Source organism: Chaetodon auriga, chromosome 10 (assembly GCF_051107435.1).
Source record: "Chaetodon auriga isolate fChaAug3 chromosome 10, fChaAug3.hap1, whole genome shotgun sequence".
Classification (NCBI taxonomy): Eukaryota; Metazoa; Chordata; class Actinopteri; order Chaetodontiformes; family Chaetodontidae; genus Chaetodon; species Chaetodon auriga.
Genome location: NC_135083.1, coordinates 4,310,777 through 4,336,792, shown reverse-complemented (window position 1 = coordinate 4,336,792; position 26,016 = coordinate 4,310,777). Strand labels below are relative to the sequence as shown.

Genomic DNA, 26,016 nt, shown 5'->3' with positions numbered 1-26,016 from the left:
ATTCCTCCTTCACTCACCCTTTTCGAATCTCTCACGCTGCGCATGTTTTACCTTGTAAAAGGCTGGTTGGTATAAATGATGTCTTGTCATCCTAATTACTACTGCCCTCTTTGATTTTGAAGGAGCTTTTGTTGTTAATGAGACATGTGCTGTATCACTCTGGGAGGAAATACAACCGGAACCGTAGATGTCACCATGACATCACATCACCTACTGATCCACATGGAATTACACAGTATGTCTTTCACTTACGCTCCCAGTAGAGACGACGTGCACTGCGAATTACAATAAGCGCACATGGAATGCAGTGTATGTGTGTTCTGTGGAGCAAATAGGGCTTCTTAATAATTGGTTATTTCCACACAGACACTTCTGCACCACAGCGATGTAGAAATGAAGCGCAGTCCAAGCTGCAGTGGATCAAAGCGAAGTCATTGAGAGCGCTCAGTCTCAGGCTCCACGCGGTGCCACAGGGTTACAGGTACACGCAGCGAGGCATGAAGCGTGTAGGAAATGAGATGGAGACAAGGTATAGGTGAACAGGTACTGAGGGACTTCAGGCAGGTGGGTGTCAGGGTTGGCACAAGTGATGAAGAGCAGCCACAGGGAGCCATTGGAGAGTTGTGAAAAGCACACTGACGTGCTGTTTTAGGCTGATTGAAGAACAAGCTGCCGCATTTTGGACCATTTGCAGCAGTTTTACTGTTCATGCTGGCAACCCTGCCAGCAAAGTAGTCAAGGCACGAGACAGCCAATGCCTGTACAGGGAGGTGACTGGCATACTCAGGCCTTAACCTGATCTTTGTGAGGTTATACAGTGCAAAGAGATGTTGGAGAGCAGGAGAAGCTGAGCTGGATACTGATGATCTGATCACCAAGAGTTCAGTCTTTAGGCCTCGTCACACCTGAAAGTGTTAAAGCAGCGAAGTGATTCTATAAGCAGAACTAGCTGGTCGACTGTAGCTGCTGAGCTAACCGCTAACACAGTAACCAGCTGAGTTAGCCCGAGGCGGTCGCAGTATCTATCCTTTCCATTTTTTCTGCACTTTCTCCTTCTGTGACGTTTTGTTCTACAGGTTGTAAATAATTTATGTCATTAAAGAGTAATTAAAGGGTCACAAAAAGCTCTCCAAGCCAATAAGCTTGCTAACTCATTAGCTTAAACTGTGTGGCTCCCAGCAGCTGCTGATTCATTAGCCTGGTCGTTAGCAGAACAATAAGGTCACACAGCTTATTTGAAATACGTCTCGGGGGTGGCTGTGGCTCAGGAGAAAGAGCGGTCAGTGGTTCGATCCCTGGCCTCTGCAGTCCACATGCTGAAGTATCCTTGGGAAAGATACTGAACCCTAAACCTGCCCTCGATGCTGTGTCATCGGTGTGTGAATTCATATGTACGTCGCTTTGGATAAAAGCTTCTGCCAAATGACTAATCGTAATGTCTCATAACTGTCTGCAAATCATTTTCTGGAGTAAAGCAGTTTATATATCAACAGAGGACGGTGACGCAGCTAATAAGCTACAACAGCTTCCTCCATCTTGGACTCTGGCTCTCTAAGGATGTCAAAGTTAATCAGATCTGAATTTGGCACAAACATTCGCTTTTACCTCACAATGTTAAAGTTTTAAATGCTGGTGTGAGCAGGCCTTCAGAGAGATTGAGTTAAAGGTGGCACTCCATGCTCTATTTTGAGAGTTTGAGTTATTTTATTACATGCACCTGCAGGGCAGATCATAGCATCGACAATTATAAAGACACCACAGAAGCTTTCAACAGCCTCAAACAGTGAACAATCATTAGAAAGGCACACACAGCGAGTTGAAAGATACCGCACTATATAATTGACCCAGTACATAAAAATACAACAGTTACAGTTGCACTTACTACTGCAATCACAGCACAAAAATATTACAATATGACATCTACTGAAGTTCTCATTTCAGAGAGCAAAATACTGCGCTACTGGCTCCAATGTGGCAATTCAGCCATCAAACATCATGACATAAACACCTGTGTTCATGCAGAAAGATTTATGCAGCTCAGCCTGAGTGAAAAAAAATGAATAAATACCTGAGTAAAGCAACAACTGTAATGGAATACGAAGAAAATCAATACCGAAAGATGCCTCCACAGGCCACACACACGAAGAAAGGAGGTCCTGTATGTTTAAGAAAAGAAAGAATCATTACTCACGTTGGTTAAACTGCAGTGAACAGATGTACATTTGCTGCGGACTTTAAACCTTGGTTAGGCACTTGCGGTAAATGAGCTGTGAGCATGACAGAACTTGCAGGGCTCTTTCCTCTCTGATTCCCAGAGAAAGGACTGTTGGTCGTTGCCCATGTTCCTCGGGAAAGGGTCGCACCAGCTGTGTGTAAATCCATTACTAAGTTTGTGTGTGTCGTTCTCCCAAAGTTCTAAACTACTAGCTGCTTTCAAACTTTATTAAATTGGGTTGCACTGTTAACAATGAGGAATGCCTTAAAGTCTTCAGTGTGAATCAGTTGCAAGAACACGTCTTTAGCGCTGTGCACAAATAAAAAGCAACCAGCTAACGATAGCATCCAAGCAAACACAGCGTTCAATGCCACTGAAAGCCTGCAGAAAGCTGGGCTGTTCAGAGATTTTGGTGTAGTGGTCGATCAGGGTATTGCAACTTCCGCGTACATCACGTGTACTGAGGCACAGCAGTGTTTGGAGCCATTCTGCTAGCATGGCTAAACTTCCACTGTTTTCTAAATGTACCTATGACTTAAACTATGTCAGTCCATCTCAGTCTGAATGGGTAATATGTCAACACGCTAACATTAGCTTTATCATTTGGTTTAATTGGCTACGCAACAATCACACCAGGCAGCTACAGGGTGTAAATATTTGGTACCAGCTTTTCTCTTTGTAGGAACAGTTGTATGGTGCAACCCCTTGCTCTTATCGTACAACTAGGCCAATTTTGAACTTGCAAACAGATGGTGCAACCGACTCCAGATCTGTTACTGTCTCTGAATCAGAAAACTAATGCATGATCGAAACCTACACAGGTATACTCAGATAAGTGAAAAAAATGTAAACTGTATGTAAATAATAAACCATAAATAACATGCCAGTGGGATACACATTCACAGATTCCCACCAAAGCCACATTTTTTAACCAAATTTTAACATATATTTTGTATTTTCTTGAGCTATTTGCATATTTTTTCTGTCTCTGCTATAACCAAATGGCAAAAATGGCAAATATTACTGACACTGGCAAATGGCAAAGACAGGCATTAGAAAAGACAGGCAGTCCTGCTAGCAAGTACTCAAATGTCTCTGTTGTCCTGTGACATTTCTCCACAATACAATCAATTCAGGAAATGCAGTAAAGATGTAAAAACAGTGTGTGTCAATCGATGTAACAGTTTTCTCTTACAAGCGTTTTGCAGCATTCTCCCTATAACATCAATATGATGACAGTAAGAGCTTTTCTCAGATGTTGATGGTCAGTGATCCAGCATGCTACTAATTAAACAATCATGTTCTTTTCCATGAAACTCAAATCTGTCACATAGCTCTGATTGGATCCCTTGCTAACAGGGATCCAGCTACAGTATATGGCACCAGCGAGGTAATAGCTTGCACATAGTGCCTCTGAAGAGCCTGTGATATGTTTAGAGGAACAGCACACGAACAGAAGAAAATACACATCGCTCACAACTGCACGGCAATATCAGACTCCAGAGGACATACTGCTGAACAGAGAATAGTACAGCCTCAGTTAGCATAGTATCATATGAAATTGAGTACTTTCAGCAGCCTGTTTTCAGTCCTGGACTAGCAGGCCTCAGACACTGTTCGGGTTGTAACAGAGCATGTTCAATTGCAGATTTTCATCCCAGTGTCTGAGGATGATGAAGAGCTGGTTGGCAGCGGCCTTGATGGAGGCTAAGTCTCGGCCTTCTGGGATGTCCTGCGCACTCAGCCACATGCTGGCCTTGGCGGCTACCATTTCCCACTCTATGAAATAACTGGCAGAGCTGTGCTCCAGCCAAGCGAGGGCCACAGCTGTGGCCCACACCATGCTCTCTGGATCCAGCATCCTCTTTAGTGCCCAGCTGGGAGATGCTGTTTCCAAGCCCCCTGACCCGGAACCCCGTCCACTGTCCACCTGAGAGTGTGGGGAGAGCTGAGGCTCAGCGGCGGTGGATGAACTGCCTAATGATGAAGGACCAGCGTCCACCATCCAGGCACTCCTGGACAGATGTGAGGGGCTGTGGTTGCCTACAGTGTGCTCAGCTGGCCGCTGATTTGTTTCTGTCTCGTTTCTGCGTCCGTCATCGGCACTCTCAGCACGGCGGCTGCTGGAGTGAGACAGGTGGCCCAGGCTGGTGCGGTGGCTGTTGAAGGGGGACGTCCACTTTAGCTTGTCCATGGGCACGTTAATGGCATCACACAGAGCTATGTCCAGGGGAAACGCACCACTAGCCAACTGCAACAGCACCTGTGGAGAAGGACATACTTTACAGCTTCACATAAAGTACATCTTGTTTTATTTTTTTAATCAGTAGTGGTACATGTCAAGTGGGGGGTGGGGTGCATTTAGAGCACTGAAATTTCACGGGTTTTATTAATGACAAACAATTAAAAAAAAAGTGTGGGAGCCCCTGATCAACTGATTTGAGTGCATGCTGTTTTGTGTACTGCGCTGTATATTGTAACAACAGTCATCTATCGGGCTCATTACATCCTCCTCCAGTCATCAGCTGGGCGTGAGGTGCCTTCCAATAGGATATCTCTTGGTATTATTAAAGGAAGGGAAAATTATTTTGGGGGCAGCTATTCTGATAATTTTCTATTGGATTTGAAAAGAGATGAATAATACATGAACAGGGTGGCTTGCACAGTATAATTAGAGCCTACTTCAAGGTCTTGGTGGTTTCAGGGAGGGGCAGAGTGTGAGCTCACAAGATAACATTAAGCCTGGACACTGCTTTAGGCCCCCAGGCAAGATTTAAATAACACAGGATTTTTCTTGTTTTGCTTGGCAGAAAAACAATGACGGTGCTCACAAAAACATGGTGTGTAGTTTGCTTTTACACAAGTTTTTTTAAGTTACAACATGCTGCACATCACAGCACTCTGGACTATTCAGAACAGCTTAAAGAGGCCACTGCTTATTGCTCCCATTGACTCTTATGGCTCAACAGATTGGGACACATTTGTCTCTTTAGACAAACCTACAGCCGATCAAATTGTGTCCATCCAAAAACATGCAGGTGGACAGAGCATTGGCATGTGCAGATCTGCTACCCACCAGAGGGATGTAGTCTTTGTTTTCATTGTCACTCTCTCCAATTGAATCACCGGACTTGCTGTGAGATCGACACATGAATCCTTTGGCAGCCCGAGTCAGGAGACGAGTCCTGGTGAGGGCCAACCTGACAGAGGAAGGGGAGTGGACAGTATGTGGAGCGCACACAACGTTTAGATTTGATCTACTGCTTCTATCAGGACACGGAAAGCAATTCTGTCTTTTGATTACTCTGTTACATCGGTAGATTTCTATATAATGGAAATCATAAAAATTGAGGACAATGGAGATTTTTAGCCACTTTGGTTCAAACTCAAATCTAAACAATTTTTCAAAGGCAGCCAGACAAAACAAATGACATTCCCATCAGCCTCAGCTGTGCTTTGTGCTTAGCGCTAATAAGCTAATTATGCTTAGATGCTAAACTAAGCTGATGATGCAAAACACCAGCATGTTAGCTTTGTCATTGTGAGCATGTTAGCATGCTGATGTTCGCACTCACTGATGCGCGTGAAGGGGTCAGTAAACTCCATCAGACCATTCTGACACCTGAATCGTGTCAAACAATTTCTGTAATTTTCCAAAATTGACAGTCCAACATTCACACTCATGCAGCAACTGTCCAGCTGCGTGGAGGTGAGGAAGGAGCCGGGCTTTGAACTCATTTCTCCATTTCTCTTTATGTAACAGCTATTTTGTCACTTTGGTCTAAAGGCACCGAGTTCTACTTTATGAATGCCTTCCAAACGTGTTCCATTATGCACGTACATTATGATGCCTCACCTCTTTTTTTTCTTTTTAAAAAAAGCTGGCTTTTTACTCAGTATCTGCCTCACAGAGCTACTGTGGTTTTACACTCTAAATGACAAGACAGCATGTTCTAAAAGTCAAAATCAGCCAACAGAAATGAATAAAGATATTAAAGAAATTCTCAGGCAAAAGTCAGGCAGTGTTAAAAGCAATTATCGGGCTGAAGTCCCTGTGTTTGCGTATGCGGTGGTACCACAGTTACAGCGCATTTATGTAGCCAGACAGTCTCCGAACACCCACCTGGCAGAAAATAGGCTCTCCACCGATTTCTGTGATTGATCAGAGGTCACAGACGGACTCCTCTGGAAGACTTGGAGACCAGAGAGGCAGAGTTAGACAAAGGGAGGCGAGAGAGAGAGAGAAGCAGTGGCATTCTCTGTCACTTTTCTACTCAGCTCTGAACATGAGTCGCTCATATTACAGAAGAAAAACACACCCACTGAGATGTAACAGTGACAGCGGAGGACAAACAGTGTATTCCAGCAGCTGTCTCTCACTTCCTCCTGTGTGTGTTTGTACCTTCGGTATGTGCTCATTGTGTTTTTGAAAACGTCCAGACAGAATTTGTCAATACAACCCACCAAATTGCCTCTTCTTGTGTCATCACTTACAAGAAGAGGGACTAGAATGTCAATAATATCATGTTTCATATTTGGAATAATACTGTTGCCCAGAAAATAACAAGAGACCACCAGACAGTTTATGTCAAAGGTCATTGTGGGGGAAATGGATGAGATACAGCGAGCGCACTGACTGGCTGATGTGTTGCACTTTCTTACCCTCTGCGAAACCACATTTCTCCCAGCCGGAGGAAGAAGGGGTGCTGCAGGGGGAGACACCATCCTCTGCATCTACGAGAACGATCAGAAAGAGCAGTTTTCAGAAAAAAACAGATTAGACGTAAAGAAGAGGCAACGCTGATGCAACACGTGTGCATCTGTGCCCACTGTGCACCTCTTTCAAGCGGCAGTGCCAAACAGATGCCGAGCAGTGTGCTAGTCTTGGCTCCTGCTGTTGCTCTGCCACCACTGAAAACCAATTTAAAACGTTGTGCCCTTTTTACTGAAGTCCAGCTGTTTTAATGTAAAGCAGCACACAGCTTTCCGCGTGCTCAGTATCTCACAGCTCCTGCTGCAGGAGATGCAACTTTTCCATTTCCAGTAAAGACAGATTTGAATAAATATGAATATATAAACATAAATCTTGAAAAATCTCATATCACCTTCTCTCCAAAGAAAGAATGACTTTCCATTTCCTGTCTACTCACGACATTCACTCTCAATAAAAGATGCCTTCTATCTCTCTCTGTAGCTCTGTGGCTGGAGCTTTCTTGCTGGTTGCTGATCTGATAATTAAAGCGCTCTCTGCTGCTTATCAATTGAGATGAATATAGAAAATGCGGTCTACTGTTGGGCGACAGGACTTCTTCAGCTTCCTCGGACACGCCGCCAGACTGCGAGCGACCCAGTCCGATGGAGTACCCTTTGTTCTTCCTGCTCCCTGAACGAGACCTGGAATGTGAGCCCTTCTTCGGACCTTCACCTGAACACAAAATTATTATTATTTTAAGGAGGGAGACATGTTCATTGTGAAAGTTTGGAGATTAAGCCAGTTTTGGATTTAGGCATGCATTAAACTGACCCTAAATCAGTTAATCTCAGCTGAGTGTTGTGAGAAATTTGCAGGCTACAACATTGAAATGTGAAGAAGTAGTTGAACATTTTGGGAAATATGCGTGTTTGCTTTCTTTTTGGAGTCTCCACTGGTTGCCTGGCAAAACTCAAGGAAATAACTGTTCCCAGCCAAGACATGGGGTTCCCTAAAAACTCGCCATTTGAGCCAGATGGAGGTGGTTCTGCAGGACGTAGCAGAGCTTGGATGAGCTCCATGACTGTCTCAGGCCGTGCTCGTGTTGATGAGTTTTCCACGATGGAGGCTGAGTTACGTTAGCTTTGTGTTTGTGTCTTATCATGCTAACATTTGAAAGTCACAACATGTGACAACATGCTGCAAATCCTGATTTTTTGGGGGTTTAAGTGGCAAATTATGAGTTTGTTTTATTTCTAAAGCTTGGAAATTTAAGCAAACTAGACTGAATAATACAGTCATACAATATGAAATCAGTGTATTTGATGTAAGCCAAGTGTGAAGGCATACAGAATAGATTACTCATGCATTCCCATACATTGTATATTTGGTCTCACACCTCCAGTATATGTACATGGGAACTGATAGTCTGCCTTGTAAACCAGTCGGTGATGAGCATTGAACATAATTTAGTCCATCTAAATCTCATTATATCACTAGTTCTACACATTTTCCAGTTTAATGTTATGATGGTCAATATGAGAATTTATCAGCAGGTCAGATAAAAGTCATTTGGAAATCTGCAGGGAAGTCCAGTGTCGGTGGAAACAATGCCAGAAGTGCAAGGAGCAAAAATCTAAGTGTGCCAGTAACCAGGTGCACCAGGTTTAAGAGTCGTTTACTAAACAACTTTAATGAGCAACTTCTGACTTTGCTAACTTATCTAAAAAGTGACGACCGTCACTGAAGTGAATTTCACAGTTTTTACAGACTCAGTCTAGCTGTTTTGGTTAACTTTTGTCAAGAAAGGCATTAAGCATATTTCCCAAAATGTCTGACTCACACTGAATCCATATGACTTACTGGGGTTAATGTATTCAATACATGTCTGCAAATACTCATTAGTGTCCAGGTCGATGGGGATAAACGCTGTGTATTTGCTCAGTATATTGCAGGCCTTGCTGGTGTGAATAGCGTAGAGCTGGTACTTCCTCCCAGAGCCTGTGAATTACAATTATCATGAAATCATTACGTAACATATAATAGGATTACATAATATTATACTGTGTGACATAACACTGAATAACATTATTCCAAATGTACATGATTACATGAATAATACATCACGTGTATATCTGAAACACAACGTAAAGGAATAGTTTGACTTTTTTTTTTTTTTAGATGTGCTTCATCACCTTCTTGAAGTTGAAGTTGTAGCCAGTACACAGTTAGCTTAGCTCAGAAGGAAACAGCGAGCCTGGCTCTGTCCAAAGGGAGAAAAATCCACCTAACCCGTCCCTTTGTTCAATCCATGCAGATCTGTTTCCTTTAGACAGAGCCAGGCTGGATGTTTTCTCATATTTCCAGTCTTAATGCTAAGCTAAGCTAACTCTCCTCTGGCTATAGCTTCAAATGGACAATTTTTGAGAGCCTTCTCATCTCACTCAAATGAGCGTATTTCCCCAAAATGTTGAACTATTCCTTTAAAGTTGTATCTCTAAAGCATCAACACCTCTGTGAAGTAAGCTGCTAAGAGACACAGGAGCTTCTAATCAAATTAAAATTGTCAGAAGTGTCGGTCTATACTCCTGTTCTGTCTTTACAATCTTAAAACCCTCAAGATTCATTCGTCTCCAAATCTTTCTGAAAACCTTGAAATCACCGCAGAGCTCACCGTGCTCGATCTCGCACTCCTTGTCCACCATGTGCTCAAAGTCGTGTATGATGGAGCGTCCAGCCAGGTGGTGGAAGGTCTCGTTCCACAGCTCCTCGTGAACCTTTTCCTCGCGTTCTCGGCCGCTCAGGAAGGGCTCGACATCAAAGACGACCTCCCACCTGGCCGGTTTCCCACACAGCAGCCCGGACACCACGGCCTTGCAGTCACCTTTGTGCTGGTTGGCAGCACCCAGATCTGATGTTTGGGGCTCTTGTGGGGTTTCTGCTTGACATAACTGGTGTCCATAACCATCTGAAATATCACGGCAGTCTAGTTTGATTCATGAACGTATTATTATTATCCTTCTTCACTCAACATGCATTCAAACTGGTCTGAAGCTCGTCACCTGCGTCTGCTCACTTGCGACTGGATTTGTGTTAAATTGATTCATCTCCTGTGTTTCCAAAGCTGTCTGTTCCTTCTGCTTGAATGGACCTCCAGTAATTGTTTCCTGAAGAGCTGACTCATTTGTTCCTTATTCATCTCCTGATTCATTTTCTCTTTTGTTCCCAAATTTAGAAAAAACATTTCCTGTCCTCCTCAGAAGTCACCTCTGTGCTCGATCTGCCAAGACTGAAGACTCAGCCTTCCTCATCTCAGATTTAGGTTGGATGTCACATTACTAGCATGGCTGTGGCTAGTTGTCTTTTTCGAGTCTGTGCTGGTCTTGCAACCTCACGCTAACACCAAAATCAATACCACCCTCGTATCCATCTGATCAGTATAAAAGCCAGGCGACAGCTATCTTACCTCAGCATAAAGATGGGATAGCAGGACAGACAGCGAGCCTGGCTCTGTCCACAGGTATACAAATCCAACTACATGAAACATCTCGTTTGGTTAATCCATACAGACTCCAGGAGGTTACGGTCTTAGCCAAGAAGCGGTGACACATGTAAGCTATTCTATATCAAACTGCTCCTAAATTAATAATCATAATATCTGTGTGATTTGGGTAAAAGATGATGATAAAACTTTTATTCTATCACCAAACAGCTTACACATAACACACTTGCAGACAGATTCACCCAACAAAAACAAACAAACATCACCCATAAGCACTGAAACCAGTGGAACAGGAGGGCTGGGCTCGCGGTCTCACCGGTATCTCCGATGCTGCCTACAGATGGGCTGTCAGTGGATGATCTGGATCCATCTTCCCCGGCGGCGTTGCGAGCTGCAGGCGGCGTGCTGATGCCGCTGAGCTGAGGGTTGTCCTGAGGCTGGGGATGGAGCTGAGGCTCTGAGTGGGCTTCCTGATGCAGAAGCGGCTCCTGCTGAGGGAGCGGCTTGTGACAGCTGGCGGGACGCCCTCTGGAAGATGAGGCACACAGACTTGCCAGCTGTGGCTGAAAGCAAATAAAAGTTAGTTTTTTTTAGTTCAAATACCCTGGTGCAATCAAGTTTTCTAAGTTCTGGAAGCTCATGTTTTTAATTGTATTTCTGGGCACTGCAGCGTGTTCACTGAAGCTCATATGACATGGTGCTGTCTGGCGATGAGGACATACAGACTCTTGACTACATGTTCAAAAGGAATATCACATTCGTTTTTGGGTGAAAACAGTTGCACACTGAAGCTGTTGGTTGTCTGATGAAACTAAATAAATAATCTACGCTGCAACTGCAAGTAACAGTTTATTGAAGCAATTTAAGCCTGTCTTTGGTTTATGACCAAAGACGTGACCAAAACTCAAAGACATTCAGTTTATTATCACACTGGGTGAAGATGCTCGCAATTTAAAAGATAGAACAATTCAGTGTGTGGCATTTTGGTAGCACTTTTGATTACAGCCGATGAATTAAAGTGTAATTGTTTAGGATATATCGGGTGTCAATGAAACACTGTGGATACTGTAAGAGCGAGAAATCAAGTCAAATGAAAGAAGCAGAAGGATTGTTTCCCCTGTTTGGAGGTTCATCATCTTGCATATTTCATATTTCTTTCATTTATGTGGCAATACACAAACAAATGAATGGAAAGTTACAATATTTGCTTGTAACTATTAAATATAGATTAATCATGGTATGAATGCAATGGAGAGAAGAAACAATTTCTTCACAGGCCAGTGAATTCTGTTTAGATGCTCCCAGAGGAATATTCAAAACTAATTACCAGTCGTACATTTTGCCCCTCATTACTGAGAAGAGCACATTAGTCTGTTCTTGATTATACTGCAGTCCAGACACGGGTCAGATGGCTGTTTAATCTGCTAACACAGACTGAATACAAATATACATTTTCACCATAATGACAATTGAAGATTGTCCTGCCTCCACAACCATAACTGACTGTGGCTTATTCAATGTGCATATGTGTGCTTAAGCATCTAAAATGTGCATCATTATTACTTAGGAAAATCATGTTGGAAGCACTGGTTTCAGATCTGTGAGCTACAAATTCAGTGAGAGCTAACCGCTGACCCATTTTTCAAACTAAGCCACTGCTGCTCATCTTAACAGCAGTCATGCATATGTTGCTCTCCACAGCGTGGGACCACACCTGATAGTCGTTCCTCCACTGCGTCTCGTGCTCAGGGCTCATCTGGACTATCAGCTCCTGGACTTTGGCTCTCCTCAGTGGATTCTTTGCAGCCAAAGAGCTGGGATCACTGGGAGTGAAGACCTTCTTTGTCGGGTTGTAGTCTATTATCTGGTTGGTGCTGTACGCACGCCTTCTTGGAGACGTCTTACAATCCAACCCTGATGTTTTGTTGACAACATGTTATGTTAATGTGCACAATAACAATCCACCACACTGTCATACGTTGATATGGTGACATGTTTCTAAATTGGTTCAACCATACTTTGCCATTTCTGTAGTGTATTTTTTTCATATATCTGCAATACGCTAATATCAGCCAACCAGTTTACTGATTTAGCAGTAATATCTAAGTTGTGTCTGATGTGATTAACTGCATTAGTTGGCCCTGTTTGGCTTGATAAGCAGTTTCATCTGAATGCCATCAATACTCCAACTGCCTTCAATGTAAGACTAGTTGAACTGCCAATAAGAATACACAAATTAACATTAAGGACTGCAGTAGAAACTGTGTGTACTGTTGGTTCTTACCCACAGCGTCTTGCTCTGTGGTGGCAGGGCTGCTGTCTATCATGGAGTCCTGGTAGGAGTCACACAGAGGGCCTGACAGCGCCTCCCTGTAGGACCCCTGGCTGTCGACACCTGTCTTCAGTGGGTCCTCTTCTTGAGAGTGGTAAAACACAGAGCTGGCTGACTCAACGGAGCGCATCATGCTGTATCGCCTCCTTTTATCCTGTTGAGATTGTGAGTAGGTGACATATCTAAGACAAGTGCTTCCATAAGACCTATTCAGAGGGTTTGATTAAAAATCTTCTTCATAATTAGCTTTGGCCTTCTTTTTTTTAACGGATACATGATTTAAATTAAACACATTACTTATCTAAAAATCGAACTAGTCACAAAACCGATCTTGCACTTACAGATCTTGGGTTGGCATGGTAGCGGGTGGTGTCACAAACCACAGTGTAGCCAATCAGACTGTCCCCTGGAAACAGGAAGGTGCTGCCCACCGGGGACAGCAGCACTTCTTTGGTCTCAGGAAAGAGCCATTCGATGGAAATGTCACTGAGTACTGGAGACATGGTTTTCTTCAGGGACTTGATCATCTATGAGGTAAAAATAAGCCACTAAAATAGACTTTCAGATACAAAACTCAGCTTCTCCTGGACCAGTGCATAAAGCTAATAGTATCTCTATGATACGATTTCCTAACTGATAAGTGTGGTAGACACTCAGTGCTTAGAAACCACCGCATAATGGCTCTCCAGTGCCCCTAAGAATAGCTGGCTGTCGTGAGGAGTGATACACAAGGCTGGAAATGAGTACCTTGGGCTGCAGCCTCTCTCCTTCAGCCAGGAACTCTGCTGTCCCTTTGGAAACTGTCGCCAGTCCCTGCACCAGCCTCCTGCAAGCATTCTGCCCAATGCCGAACGTAAAACATCTGCACGAACACATTAAACACTGCTGATAGATGAGAGATATATGTGCATGGTAACAGATGGATACAGATTTGGATAGGAGACACGCCGGCTCCTTCTCAGACTTCTTGCTTAGTAGGTTGGCTTTTTTTTTTTTTTTTGTACATTTTTATCCCATTTTTCACCGAGGGATGATCCGACTAATCTTATTGCAACCATGTCCGTTTGCACTTTTATTGAGATCAAAGAGTGCAGATCAAATCGGAAATGTCACCTTTTACAGAGCCAAAAACCTCAGATGGATTTTCAGAACAGAGATTCCTTGTTGTTTGGTCTCTGACTGACTGCACTGATTTGTAAACATACTACGATAATGACCCAGGAAGTGTTGATGAATTGGCCAAGCTCTGTGAACCTAATGCAATCATCTGGGGGCATTCATCAAAAGTCAATTATTTCCACGGTGACTCAGGAGAGGGATTCACAGCATGAGACTTAGATGCAAGCTGCAAAATGAAATGATTTCCCTGTGTACTGCAGATTTGTTGACCCACCGACGCGCACTCTCCGTTCACAGTTGGTGTTTGTAGCCTTTAGGGAGCATTTGTATTTCCTTACTCTGGCTGCAGCTTCAAAACAATCTTTAAATCTACAATCAAGGCTGCACAAATCTGACAGATTCTTTGTGGCGATATACATCACATTTGACATTGACATTCAGTGCATTCATATTCCCAGGTTTCATTTTGAGGCGATTATAGCTCCATACCCAGGTGTTCATTTAAGCCTCTGACAATCCCTGGATATGAATGTATAGTAGTATAGCTGTGCATTTTGCTATTTGCACAATAGACATACACACAAGATGAAATTTGCTTTGACAGAACACACAATAGCTTCTCTGCCAGAGCTGTCAGTTCTACAGTGGCTGCTAATACGCTTGCTCTTAAAGAAGAGCCACAATGAAACATACATTCATGTCACGAATCACATTTAGCAACAAATGGGTCATTTTGTAATGTGTTTAGACACAACAGCTTTGACAGCAAAAGCTCCCATTAAACATCCATGGCTATATCTGCGAAATGTCACTCATTATTGATCTTCCTTCCTTATTGGAAAGATGACATTGAACACTGAGAACAGAGCTCAGACTGTGTTCACAGTCACACTTGCCTGACATAGCGCGCATGGCTGCGGACCAGCTCGATAACTTTGCCCGTGTTGCTGACGGCCCCATCGGTGAGTAGGAAGAGCAGGCGGGGGTGTCCACTGGACATCGGCTGCCTCAGGATCCAGTTGAGCGGTGCCAGGATGTTGGTCCCTCCCATGTCTGCTCTGATCTTTCTAACATACTCACAAGCCAAGGCCAGGGCTTCCTGAGTTGTGGAGATAAGGAGGAGAAAAGATAAACTGTGGTTTCTTGAGCTACAGTAGCTCAAATTCTAAACTCACATAGCACAAAAAATGTACCTTATCTGTATCACAATGGGTACAATATTATGCAGTAATGTATTGCAGGCCTACTTTACCTCCTCATATGTCTGGCTGGTTGTAAAAAGTGATTTGAACGTAGAGCCGAAGCCTATGATGTTAAAAAGGCAGCCTGGCACAAGGCTCTTGAGAATCACCACCATGGCATCCTGAGAGAGAGAGAGAGAGACCGAGAGCAGACTAAGTTCATGTCCGGAAAATAGAACAGAACAAAAACTCTTCTCCTCGTGAAGTGCTTAATGTCCTGTTGAGCTATTTGCTCATTTCCACTGTAACACAGCTACGTCTGCTGGTGTCTGGTTGAATTGAAGCGCAGTGCTCTACACAGCTGTCATCTCTGCACAGCTCAAGGACAGGAGTGAGCGGAGAGAGGCATCACACTGTCATTTCATCCATCACTGCCTCTTCTACAGCAGAGGAGCAGTTACTGGAGAAATACCACTTATCTCAGCCTTCATTCAGGTGAAGAGCACAAAAGCCACACTGGCCTGACACATCTGCTCAGGTGCATTAACAAAGACAAAAATTCAACCTGTACTGTTCAAACTTTAAGAGGTATTTTTAAATGTAATCTGCAGGATTTCTTGAAAGATCAGTGGTAAATAGTCATTACATCACTGCCCTGGCCTTAAGGCCAGACTCTGTAGTATCAGACACATCCAATAAAAGCCTGAGTCTGAGGTGAACAGCAGTCAGCCTCACATCACAGGCTGGTATCAGTGCTAAAGCAGCTAAATAACGTACAAACAAATTCAAAAAACATACCAGCTCTGTAGGTATTGAAGAAACATCACATGATGTCTGATAAGGTCTCAAAGACTGGCTGTCTAAAACCTAGCAACTGGGAGACATTTTGTGAATAGTAAATGATTTGCCTGATCAATATCCTCGTGTATTTGCCCTTCACACAGTTGGCTAACCACATCTATAATCTCCAAAGACTGCAGAATCAGTATGGCTGTGAGCCTAGAAAGGAATTACACAGCCTCCAGTGGCATATCAGGTTTGTCGGGTGTTTTCATGTAATAGTTTAATCTCTTTAAAAATGTGTCTATTTTCATGTGTTTGGTGTCGACTGTAACACTATTCAACTAATTCTTTCAAATATGATTTAAAAAACCCATCTTTAAACTGGTGATGATGTGTGATATGTCATAATTTATATGTAAATCAGTTTATGTTTGCAGCAGCATCTATGCAAGAAATACAACACGGTGCACCAGACTGAGATTAAAGTACCTTCACACGGTTGATGTTAACCCCGCTCATGCTGCCGCTGCGGTCAATGAGGAAGATAAACTCGCCGTGAACCTTCCTCAGGTCTGAGCTGATAGACTTGAGATCAGGGCAAAAGTTCAACATGACCACAGGGTTGTGGAGGATGTCCTTATGGAGCCGCCGGTGAATGATATCTACCTGTGACGACAGATGGATCCAATCCAAACCATAGATTATGGGGGATTTGGCACAATGATGTGACTGGACTTTCTATGAATTTGTACAGGCTCTAATTTGACACTGAAAGAAGGCATAAAAAAGAGTCAAGTGGCCGGGTTCAGAGACAGAGGACGTCAAATATTGTGGACGTGCAGGAAATTCCAGGCAGAATGTGGCGAGCCTTGGAGTGTTTCCATAGAAACACATTTTTGCTGTATGGCTAAGTGCTCTCCCTGTCCCCGCCGTTTCAGTCTGCTGGTCACTTAACAACCTCATCATAGCATAGCAGAACATGTGAGGACATACAGGACTCTCAAAAGTGAATAACCACCATGTTCAGCTCGGCAGACTGAAAAACATGTTAATATTGTTTAAATGGTAGAAACAGTAGCTTGCAGCCTACAGAGCAAAACACAGAAGGCTTCTCCAGTGAGTCAAAATTGAATATGTTTCAGCATATAAAAATATATGTTAGAAATACATAATTTCCTTGAAAACAGCATGTAAAATGTGTTGGTTAGCTAGTGAAAACTAGCTAGCTGGTGAGATAGCCACAGCTAGCTTTAGCTAAAGCTAATTTAGATTTAGATGTCTGTTCTCCAGCTGTCATCTAAAATATCCATTTTGCCAATTTGGTAGCTTGTTATTCCGCATAGTTAATTTAGGTACTAGCCTACTAAGTCTAACCACGATACAGGAAAAAAAACAGTACTAGTACAAAAACTACTAAGCTAACTAGCTTAATTAAGCAGTAGCAGTAAGCTAACTGCTAACTGCCATAGCAGTAAGCTAACTGCATCTGAGCTTTTAACTAGTGGGTTTCATGTGATCTTGTGTAGTTAAGATACCTTTAATTCACATATTTAATTGACTTGTAATGCATTTTAAAGATATATATATATATATATATATATATATATATATATATATATATATATATATATATATATATATATATATATATAAAAAAATAGATAGAGGAGAAAATTTACTCTTAAGTAAAAATTATAACTCCCAATATTTCATGAACTTATGGACTGGTCATAGTCTATAAACACCTGCAAAAGTTGTTTCAATCCAATTCAATAAAACTGCAGAAATACTACCCATGTGTGCATCATAATGTTCAGTATTTGTTGAGACTGTGTCAGGCAGGAGTTGATCCAGCCTTCTAGTAATTTAAAACCATTGTGTGTGCTATCATAGTGTTGGATTTCATTATATTGTTAGACATGACAAGATAATGAGATACAATCTCTGCAGCTTCACAAAAGCAGTTTGTTTTAGGGCATTGTTCGTGATATTGCACTACTGTTGACCACAGTCCTCAAAATGATATTGTTATGACGGCGTTGTCCTCAGGTCGGGTACATGGTGCTGATGGCGATGTCACACTCACTTTCCTCTCGTTGCTGGAGTCCTTCTTGGTGGCCTTGATGAAATCGCTCCGGCCGTGAAGATACTCGTCGTACTCCTCCTGCATCATGTCTCCATTCTCAATGAGCACATGTGGCACGTGAGGCTCTAAAGCAACACAGATAGTCAGGACCAAGACATGACTGCAAATATCACAGACAGATTATAAAGCAGATGGACAGCGGCTGCAATTGAGACCAGGGGGAGCGTGGTAATCTGTAGTGCAGAATTAGTACCGCGTTCATGTGAGAATCAAGAGGTGATTGCAAATAAAGATGCTGTACCACAGCTGGGTCTCAAGACAACAAAAATGAGCTGAGAGGATTGAGTGAATCCTGGGAGCTGTTATTTCCCTTCAATGCAGGGTATCTGCAGGCCTTGAAAAGCATTGATTTCTGATTTCTCATAAAAAGGCCTTAGATTAAGAGGCTTACATTTTATTTACAAAGGTCCTCTATTTGTCTTCTGGCCTGCTGCAGGCAGTAACATTAGCTATTAATTATTTTTGTATGTGATTGTACCAAAAACTGTCAGTACTATTGTTCTAAACCTCTGATCTTATTTTAAATCCACTTATGGACCTTAAATTAATTAGTTACTTTTTAATTGGTTAATCTGTCCTATGCTGCTTATCCACATCCAGGTCATAATGTGACAAGTGGGACGATAAATTAATGCTAATATTGGAAGCTGGGAAATACTGTCAAAAATGTGTTAGAAAAATGAATACATTAATAAATTCACCCTCATCATCCCTACTGGTTTCAGGCTCTGGTTTGAAGAGGAATATTAAATTGAACTCTATGTGGTCTAGCTTAGTCTAACTTAGTGAACCCTGCAGAAATCCTGTAGTAATCACTTTGACTTACAGCCTGTGTTTGTGGCCATTAAGTAATCAAGCTGATGATGTGTGATAACACCTACACATGCATGCCTATAATGCAGCTCAATTTCCTCCATGTCTCTGCTTGAGCTGAGCATCCATGTTATGATTGAAACTGCAGCAACAGTCTGAGCTGAATTAAATTGCCCCGCACTGGCAGCAGGTCTGTTTGTGAACAAAACCTTCATAAGAAGCCAATTGGATCTGCGAGGCCGTGGCTCATTCCTGCCTCTGGGAGAAAACTGGCCCACACATACTATAGGTCAAGACGGCAGTGAGCACAGGGAGAAAAAACCTGACGCTGCACACCCACACAATGGAGTCTGATTCTGCTGGCATGTCATACATTAACAACAGGAGGACCTGTTTATTCTGATGAGGCACTCACACACACACAAAGTGGAGCACTGAATCACCTCGCAACTGGTGTGATTTCAAGCTTCACACAAAAAATGCTGTAAAAGAAGGGGAGGAAAGACTAGTTGGGGCGCCATACTGGGAGTGAGTTTTCAAGCTGTGGACCTACCGCTGGGGTAGATGAGGATTTTGACAGGACAGTCATAAGTGTACTTGTCAGCCAGAGTGATGACAACGCTGGTGGCAGAGCGAGCCAGAGGGTCTGCATCAGCTCGGATAGCATGAGAGGGGCTTTCTACACCTACACAGACAGCAACCACAGCAGATCAAATAAACAGTGGCTCCACTTCCAGTAATAAAAGTATAACAAAGCAGCAGGTTCCACTCAAATGAGTCACATTTAGAAGGGCACAAATTTCCAAAAGATTAAAAAAAGCAAGATATGTACAGATTCGCTTCAAGCAATGTTTGAGAAAACATGAAGAATAAAAACCAGCAATTATGAATTATAAGGTGAGAACGTCCACCATATATAAATCACAATGTTGTCAAGTTTAAATCAACTTTTTGAAAATTACATTTATCTAATATGCTTTCTTGCCATGAGTATGATGAGAAGATAGGCACCAGTCTCATATATGTTGGATAAATGTGAAGCTATTTAGCTTAGCTTAGCATAAAACATGGGAACAGGGGGAAACAGCTAGCCTGGCTCTGTCTAAAGGTATAAAAATCCACGTCTAAAACTCTCTAATTAACACATAGAGTTATGTGCTCTACTATTTCTTGGCTGGCCCGGCTTGACATTCGTGACAACAAGACTCCCGGCCAAGAAAAAGTCCAACCCACAAACCCTCAAATTGAATTTTCACTCATCCACTTCTTTGTGCAGATGTTTGTAGAGATTTACAATTGTAAAAGATGTCTGGAGGCGCTGGCGCAAGCTGTTTCAACCTGTTTCCAGTCTCATTGCTAAGCTAAGATAACCATCTCTTGCCATGTTTTCAAAAATGTCCTTCTTTCAACACACTTACGTTCCCAACATCCAAATATAAAGCAGTGTGTGGCATTGCAAAACACACACATATACGCATTTAACTGCAAACACTCTTTTTTTCCTTCTCTGCACTTTACTGGAGGATGCGTCACAATTACAGCTTCTTTCTGGGAGCACTGAAATGCAGCGCTTGATAACAGGATATCTCATGTGATCAGGCCTGATACCATTATACACGCTGGCAAACCCAGTATTATTTCCAGATAGCTCATGGGTGCAATGCCACATCTGACAAGTGGATTTGCCCTGAGAGTATATATCTATCAATTATAGCAGTAGTAGTTATTTCTCTGACCTGCGAGGAGATATGGAGCCCGTATCTCCAGCTGGAAGTTAAACTCGTAGTCCATTGAGTTGATGACCTCCTCCTCCAGGAGTGAAGCCAACCACAGCTGAGGGGAGCTGGGAGTTTGGTCATGAGGACTTGAGGCATAAGTATGCCTGTCCCGCCTAAATGCAGCAAAGCACAACTCTCATCAAAATGAAGCCATCTTGAATGAGCACATGAAACATCAGTACTATCAGTTTTCATCCATACAAAGATTTATTTTTAAACACAAAACTTTGACCCAACAAGACAGCGACTTTTATATTGTTTTCATGAATTTCTGTATTTTCTTACGTTCTGGAGAAGTTTGGGGATAGTCCCTGCTCCTCATTGATGGTCCTCTGTACCCGCGGTGTACACACCGGTGGAGATGAGACCCTGATGCCTCCGTTGGGCAGGGTGGAGAGCTCAGAGGAGGTACTAACCAGAATATGGACCGTCTCCATAGGAGGGATGATGCCAAGGTAAACCACTAACACTGTCCTCTCCAAATCCTCATCCATCACTATGTGTCCTGTAACACCAGACTAGATTAGTAAAAGTAAATTTCAGCTCAAATTACATGACTCTTATGGCATCCAAGGTAATTCAAAGGCAATCGAGAAACTGCAGACTTATCTTTGATGCCTTAAAAATCTGATTATTCAGTGTTGACTCATTTAAGCAAGTTCTTCTCTGTAATGTAAAATAGACTTCTGCTCCTCTAATTAGGAGCTTAGTACAAAACTCAGATGCATCTTTAGAAAGACCACGGGCTCACATTACGCTGTCTTTTAAAGGATCGTCCTCAGACTTAATTATACAGAAGGTATTCCCACCTCTTTAAGTGAAGTAGTAAGTGAAGTAGTATACTATGATTTTATTATAACACACTCATCTTAAACCATTGCACTGCATTACTTCGCCTGTATCTACCTGCTGTAAACCTAAACCAAAATTATGTCTGTAGATACGGTCCATCTGATAAAAATGTGTTCCCATGCGTACCCATGTAACAGACTTAAAGGGGTCCTCTGGCATTTTATTTCTGTACTTCCATAAAGTTGGGGGACTCAGTGAAGCAGCAAGGGCAGATTTTTGGCCTAGTATGACTCAAGCTGAAAGAATTTACACATTATACATAATAATTTGAAATAATTGCTAAACAAACAACAAACTTGATTAGATCAGCTTTAACCTTACCAGTGCCACTTTGCGGGGCTCCATTAGATGTGTTGCAGCAATCCAGACAACAGTCGTCAATTTTTGCCTTGTCTTTGATTTGCAGTGTTATAATCTGACTGGATATCATTGACTCGAACCCCACAACAATGGCATTTTCCTCCAGTGGATAAATGAAGATCCCTAACAGCAGCAGAAATAAGGTCATCAGTGAGAGGCAGCAAACAAGCAAATACACATATTCATTCGACAATGGTGAATCTTACAACGGTGTGTTTCAGAGCATAAACTGGGTCTGAATTAGGTGAAAGTAGGTAGGATTCGCACAGGCCTAGCTAAAGAGAATAGTGCACAAACTCACCCTCAATGGCATGATCCTCGATATTTTCGTAGGTCATAGAGGCTGTCATGGCCAGAGAATAACCCCTGACACAGGAAGTGATGTCAGATACACTGAGGGGCAGAGCACTCCGGGTCTCCTTGTTAATGAGTCCAGGCATGTTGCTGGTTTTAGGACTCTGGTTTGTCGCCAAATGTCCAAAAATTCATTAAATAGAAAGGACATAATTAAATAACATACATAACTGAAACAATGACTTGTGAAATACTGTAGCTGAAGAAATTATTAAAACTAAATATTATGAAATAGTATTTCATCATTTTATTCTGATCATAATAGATTTTTTTTTCATTATAGAAATTCCCTTATTCATTCTTAAGCTAGCAAGCTCAACAACGGCTAACAAATTTAGCCAGTTAAGCTACAGCTAGCTCCCGTTAGCTAGAGAAAAGTCAATGCCATCATTATTCAGTCAAACATAAACAGTTGTTCTGATATACTGTACACAGACACAGAAACCATCTGCCTTCATTCATGACACTTAACAAAGCTGCTCAAACTACCTGGCTAGTCTGCAAACTAGCTAAGCCGGCTTGTGAGCTTTGGATTATTACTCATCATGGAAGTGAGGAGCTGGTGTTAGCATTGTTAGCTAGCTCCTGTTGGCTTGTGCAAAAACAGAAAAATACTCTTTCTGAGAATTATCTTTGAAAATCAAACCGGAGTCAAAGTAACTTGAACTAATTAGCTAATGTTAGCTGCGACTGTTAACACTGGTTCTTCGCTTCGAATTTGAGTAAAAAAAGGTCACAATCCTGCCACGCTAATAATCCAGGAATGTAGCATGTGCAGTGTTTTTAAACTAAATAATTACAAGGTGGTATTAGCCTCAACTTACAGCAACAGCTACATTGTCGATTCAGATATAATTTAGCATTGTTGTTGCTCTAGCTAACATATGCTAAATGGCTAAATCTGGTAGCAGTTGCTGAGTTTACAGGAAGGGGGGGGCATGTGACCACTGTCATGAAAAGTGATAATATGAAATAAAAAGTGTCATGAAATGAAAGTTTTATTGGGAAAATGCCATTATGAAATAAAAACAGACTTGAAAAGGGGGATTTTCAACTTAAAATTCTAGAATAAAAATGAACCCTTATAAACCAAAACATTTCATAATAATAACAATAATAAAAGCTGAGTTTTAATCATTTCAGAAATTATTTCACAAAGCATTGTTTCATTTAGATATTCTACACATTGTAGAAATGTGATTTTGTACTATGTCGATATGGCTTATAAATTTAACACTTTGGGGCTTGATAGCAGCCTAGAGCCTTTCTTTTTTCCTCTCTTTTACCACTTTTGTTGCCCAGCAATAACATCAAACACAGCAGAGTTTCATTTCAATCTCCAAAATTAGATGAAAGCAGCTATCACGATGTCAGGTCAGTGCAGCCAGTTTTATAGATACTGCAACCTCAATAATCTTCAGCGATATGGTGTGAAACCGAAGAGCCTTAGGATAGGAGACACAGGTACTTAGAGCATTAGAAATAAAGGTCACAACAATAAAATAAAAAAAATATAATTGAAAAAAAAAAACAATTTTGGAGTGGTATCATCATTACAACAGACCAACAATTTAACATTAGAGAGAAAAAACAGTATTCAGCACCATGTGAGGTGAAAAACAGAAGCTTAAGATACAGAAGGATGAAATCTCTGGGAGGAGGGCAGCGCTGTTAATTATGTAAATTAAACAATAAAATGATCTGTTGCTTCGGGGCGTTGTTTAATTTTTAATGTCGTCTCCTCCACCAGCAATCTTGGTTGTGTGCTGTCAAGGGTCTGTGTCTGCTGCACGACCAGAGCCCCAGCACAGGCTTGATAGGAAGTGTTATGACGAAAGCAATTTCCATAGAGACAGCTCTGCTTGCTTGCTTGCCTGCTTGCCTGGTGACTGACCAGTAACATCTCTCAAGTGTGCCTTTATTTTTGATACTGTGACTGATTGCAATTAAAACACCAGGCGATCTCTTTCCTTCATGCAAACCACAAAATCATAATGTCAATTAGAGCATTCAAACAGGCTGTGCTGGTCTCCACAGATACAACTTTCAGACCTGCTGGCAATATAAGAAGTCCTTCATAATCAATAACAAATTTGATCAGTCTTTCTAATAGGTTTTAGGCACATATGGTTATAAATGGCGAGGAAAAGGTCATACAGATGTAATTAGACTACTCAGTTGTCCATCTCAACAGTGCCATCATGTGTCCAGTCAGCCACAGAAGCAAACAGTGATACATCCCTCTATCTCTTTATGTCATAGAGATGATGTCCTCATACAAGTGGATACAAATTATTGTGAGATTAAAGACGTACCTCATACAAAAGGCGATATGAATTCAAATTTTAAATAAGTTAACACTTTAAAAAAAAATGACATTTTCCATGAGCTGCATGCCATCCTTCCCTTTACCATCCTTCTTCTGATAGTAATTAGTGTTAAAAGTGGCAGTCCCAGGATGACTCTCTCCTCGTTGGCTCAGTCACATGTATCACTCTGCTTCCCTCCAGGGTTTGTTGAAAAACCACCAAACCATCAACTCTTAACATTTTCTATCAGCACTGCCACACTCCTCTGCACTCATTAGAGTCAAAACAGTGAGCAGATGCTGTGGTAACCACCTGTTGGGACACAGCGTCTGAATATATGTTTGCAGTGTAAATCAAGATGCATCACAGGTAGTTTTATATGACTGGTCGACCTTTTCTTCATTTCAAACAAATGACGGGGATGTTTATTTATGCATCATCAAAATCACACACTATACAGCCTTAAAATGCATCTGACATGACCACGGTATCAGCCTCATTATCTTACCTTTCATTTGTGTCAGCTGGCTATGCAGTGAGGATCTCTCTCTGTCAGAAGTCCACTTATCATGAAAGATATCCTCCTCCTCTCCGACCTCTCTCAGCTCCCCTTTTTTGTTCTGCCTCTGTGGCGTAGAGGGAATAGGAGTGCTGCCACAGGTGGCAGAAGCTACAGATGCAGCGGCCACATCGTTAGTTAGACGTACAATGCACAGAGAGGGAAGGTAGGTAGGAGCTGCTGCAGCAGTTTAATCAAGCATTGCAACATGTGGTTGCAGAAACTGTTTCATTTATTCTCCTCCCCTTCTTCCTCCTTCATCCCTGTGGATGCTGGAGTTGGAGGGCTTTGAGAGAGAGAGAGAGAGAGAGAGAGAGAGAGAGAGAGAGAGACAGAGGGGCTGAGACAGAGGGTCCACTCCTTCCAATAAACATACCCCTTCCTCTCAGATGCGCATTCACAGCATCAGCACCACCCACTCACTACAGCCCTCCCTGACATCGATGAGAACAGGAACCATTCAGGTATCCTTTTTAATAGCTATGGATGAGGGTAAATGACATGTACTGTGAAAAAAGGCTTTGAGGAATAGATTGGTGGGTGAGGGAGCACTACAGGCCCCCCCCCCCCCCCCCCCCCCCGTATCACCTATAATCTCTGTCTCTTCCTCCCTCCGGGGTGATTGCAGAGCTCTCAGCGTTTTAAATCTGCCGTGGGTGTTTGGCTGTCTCCATGTTTTGTGATCACTCGGTTTGATCCATCTGTTTTCTTGCGAGGTTACCATGACAATTAATGTGTGTTTATAGTCATTTTGGTAGTGACGAAAATGTAGATGGTGTGTGTGTGTGTGGATGTGTGTATGTGTGGGGGGTGGGTTGGCTGAAACCCAACATCCGCCTCCAAATTGAATCAACCTGCAGCCAATAAAACTCTGTACCCCCCCCCTCCCACACACTCCTTCCCCCTCGCTTCTGTTTTTCAACCTTTCAAATGCAGTCACACACACACACACACACACACACACACACACACACACACACACACACACACACTCTCTCTCTCTCTCTCTCTCTCTCTCTCTCT

The 26,016-nt window shown here is 42.3% G+C and overlaps 1 protein-coding gene across 1 annotated transcript; it reads right to left on the bottom strand.

Annotated features, from left to right (window-relative positions):
• Positions 1-1,694: 1,694 nt before the first annotated feature.
• On the bottom strand, positions 1,695-25,099 carry vwa5b1 (von Willebrand factor A domain containing 5B1). Its single transcript, XM_076739928.1, has 22 exons — positions 24,943-25,099; positions 22,073-22,229; positions 21,733-21,894; positions 20,845-21,064; positions 20,518-20,672; positions 19,335-19,466; positions 17,909-18,033; positions 16,312-16,488; positions 15,111-15,221; positions 14,755-14,957; positions 13,487-13,601; positions 13,081-13,266; positions 12,692-12,893; positions 12,122-12,321; positions 10,724-10,970; positions 9,580-9,873; positions 8,769-8,906; positions 7,506-7,640; positions 6,878-6,949; positions 6,339-6,408; positions 5,292-5,415; positions 1,695-4,478 (listed from the first exon to the last, which is right to left on the bottom strand). Exons 2-22 carry the CDS (start codon positions 22,209-22,211, stop codon positions 3,822-3,824), a joined length of 3,864 nt encoding a protein of 1,287 aa, XP_076596043.1. The 5' UTR covers positions 22,212-22,229; positions 24,943-25,099; the 3' UTR covers positions 1,695-3,821.
• Between the last annotated feature and the right edge of the window lie 917 nt (positions 25,100-26,016).

What these genes read in the sequence shown, in the direction of transcription:
- vwa5b1 (XM_076739928.1), bottom strand. Translation starts at nt 22,211, where the DNA reads ATGCCTGGACTCATTAACAAGGAGACCCGGAGTGCTCTGCCCCTCAGT. An exon ending in GAGAGAGGCTGCAGCCCAAG is followed by an intron (nt 13,267 to 13,486) that starts GTACTCATTTCC and finishes TTTACCTCATAG; the next exon opens with ATGATCAAGTCCCTGAAGAA. An exon ending in ACAAAGACTACATCCCTCTG is followed by an intron (nt 4,479 to 5,291) that starts GTGGGTAGCAGA and finishes CCTTCTCCACAG; the next exon opens with GTGCTGTTGCAGTTGGCTAG.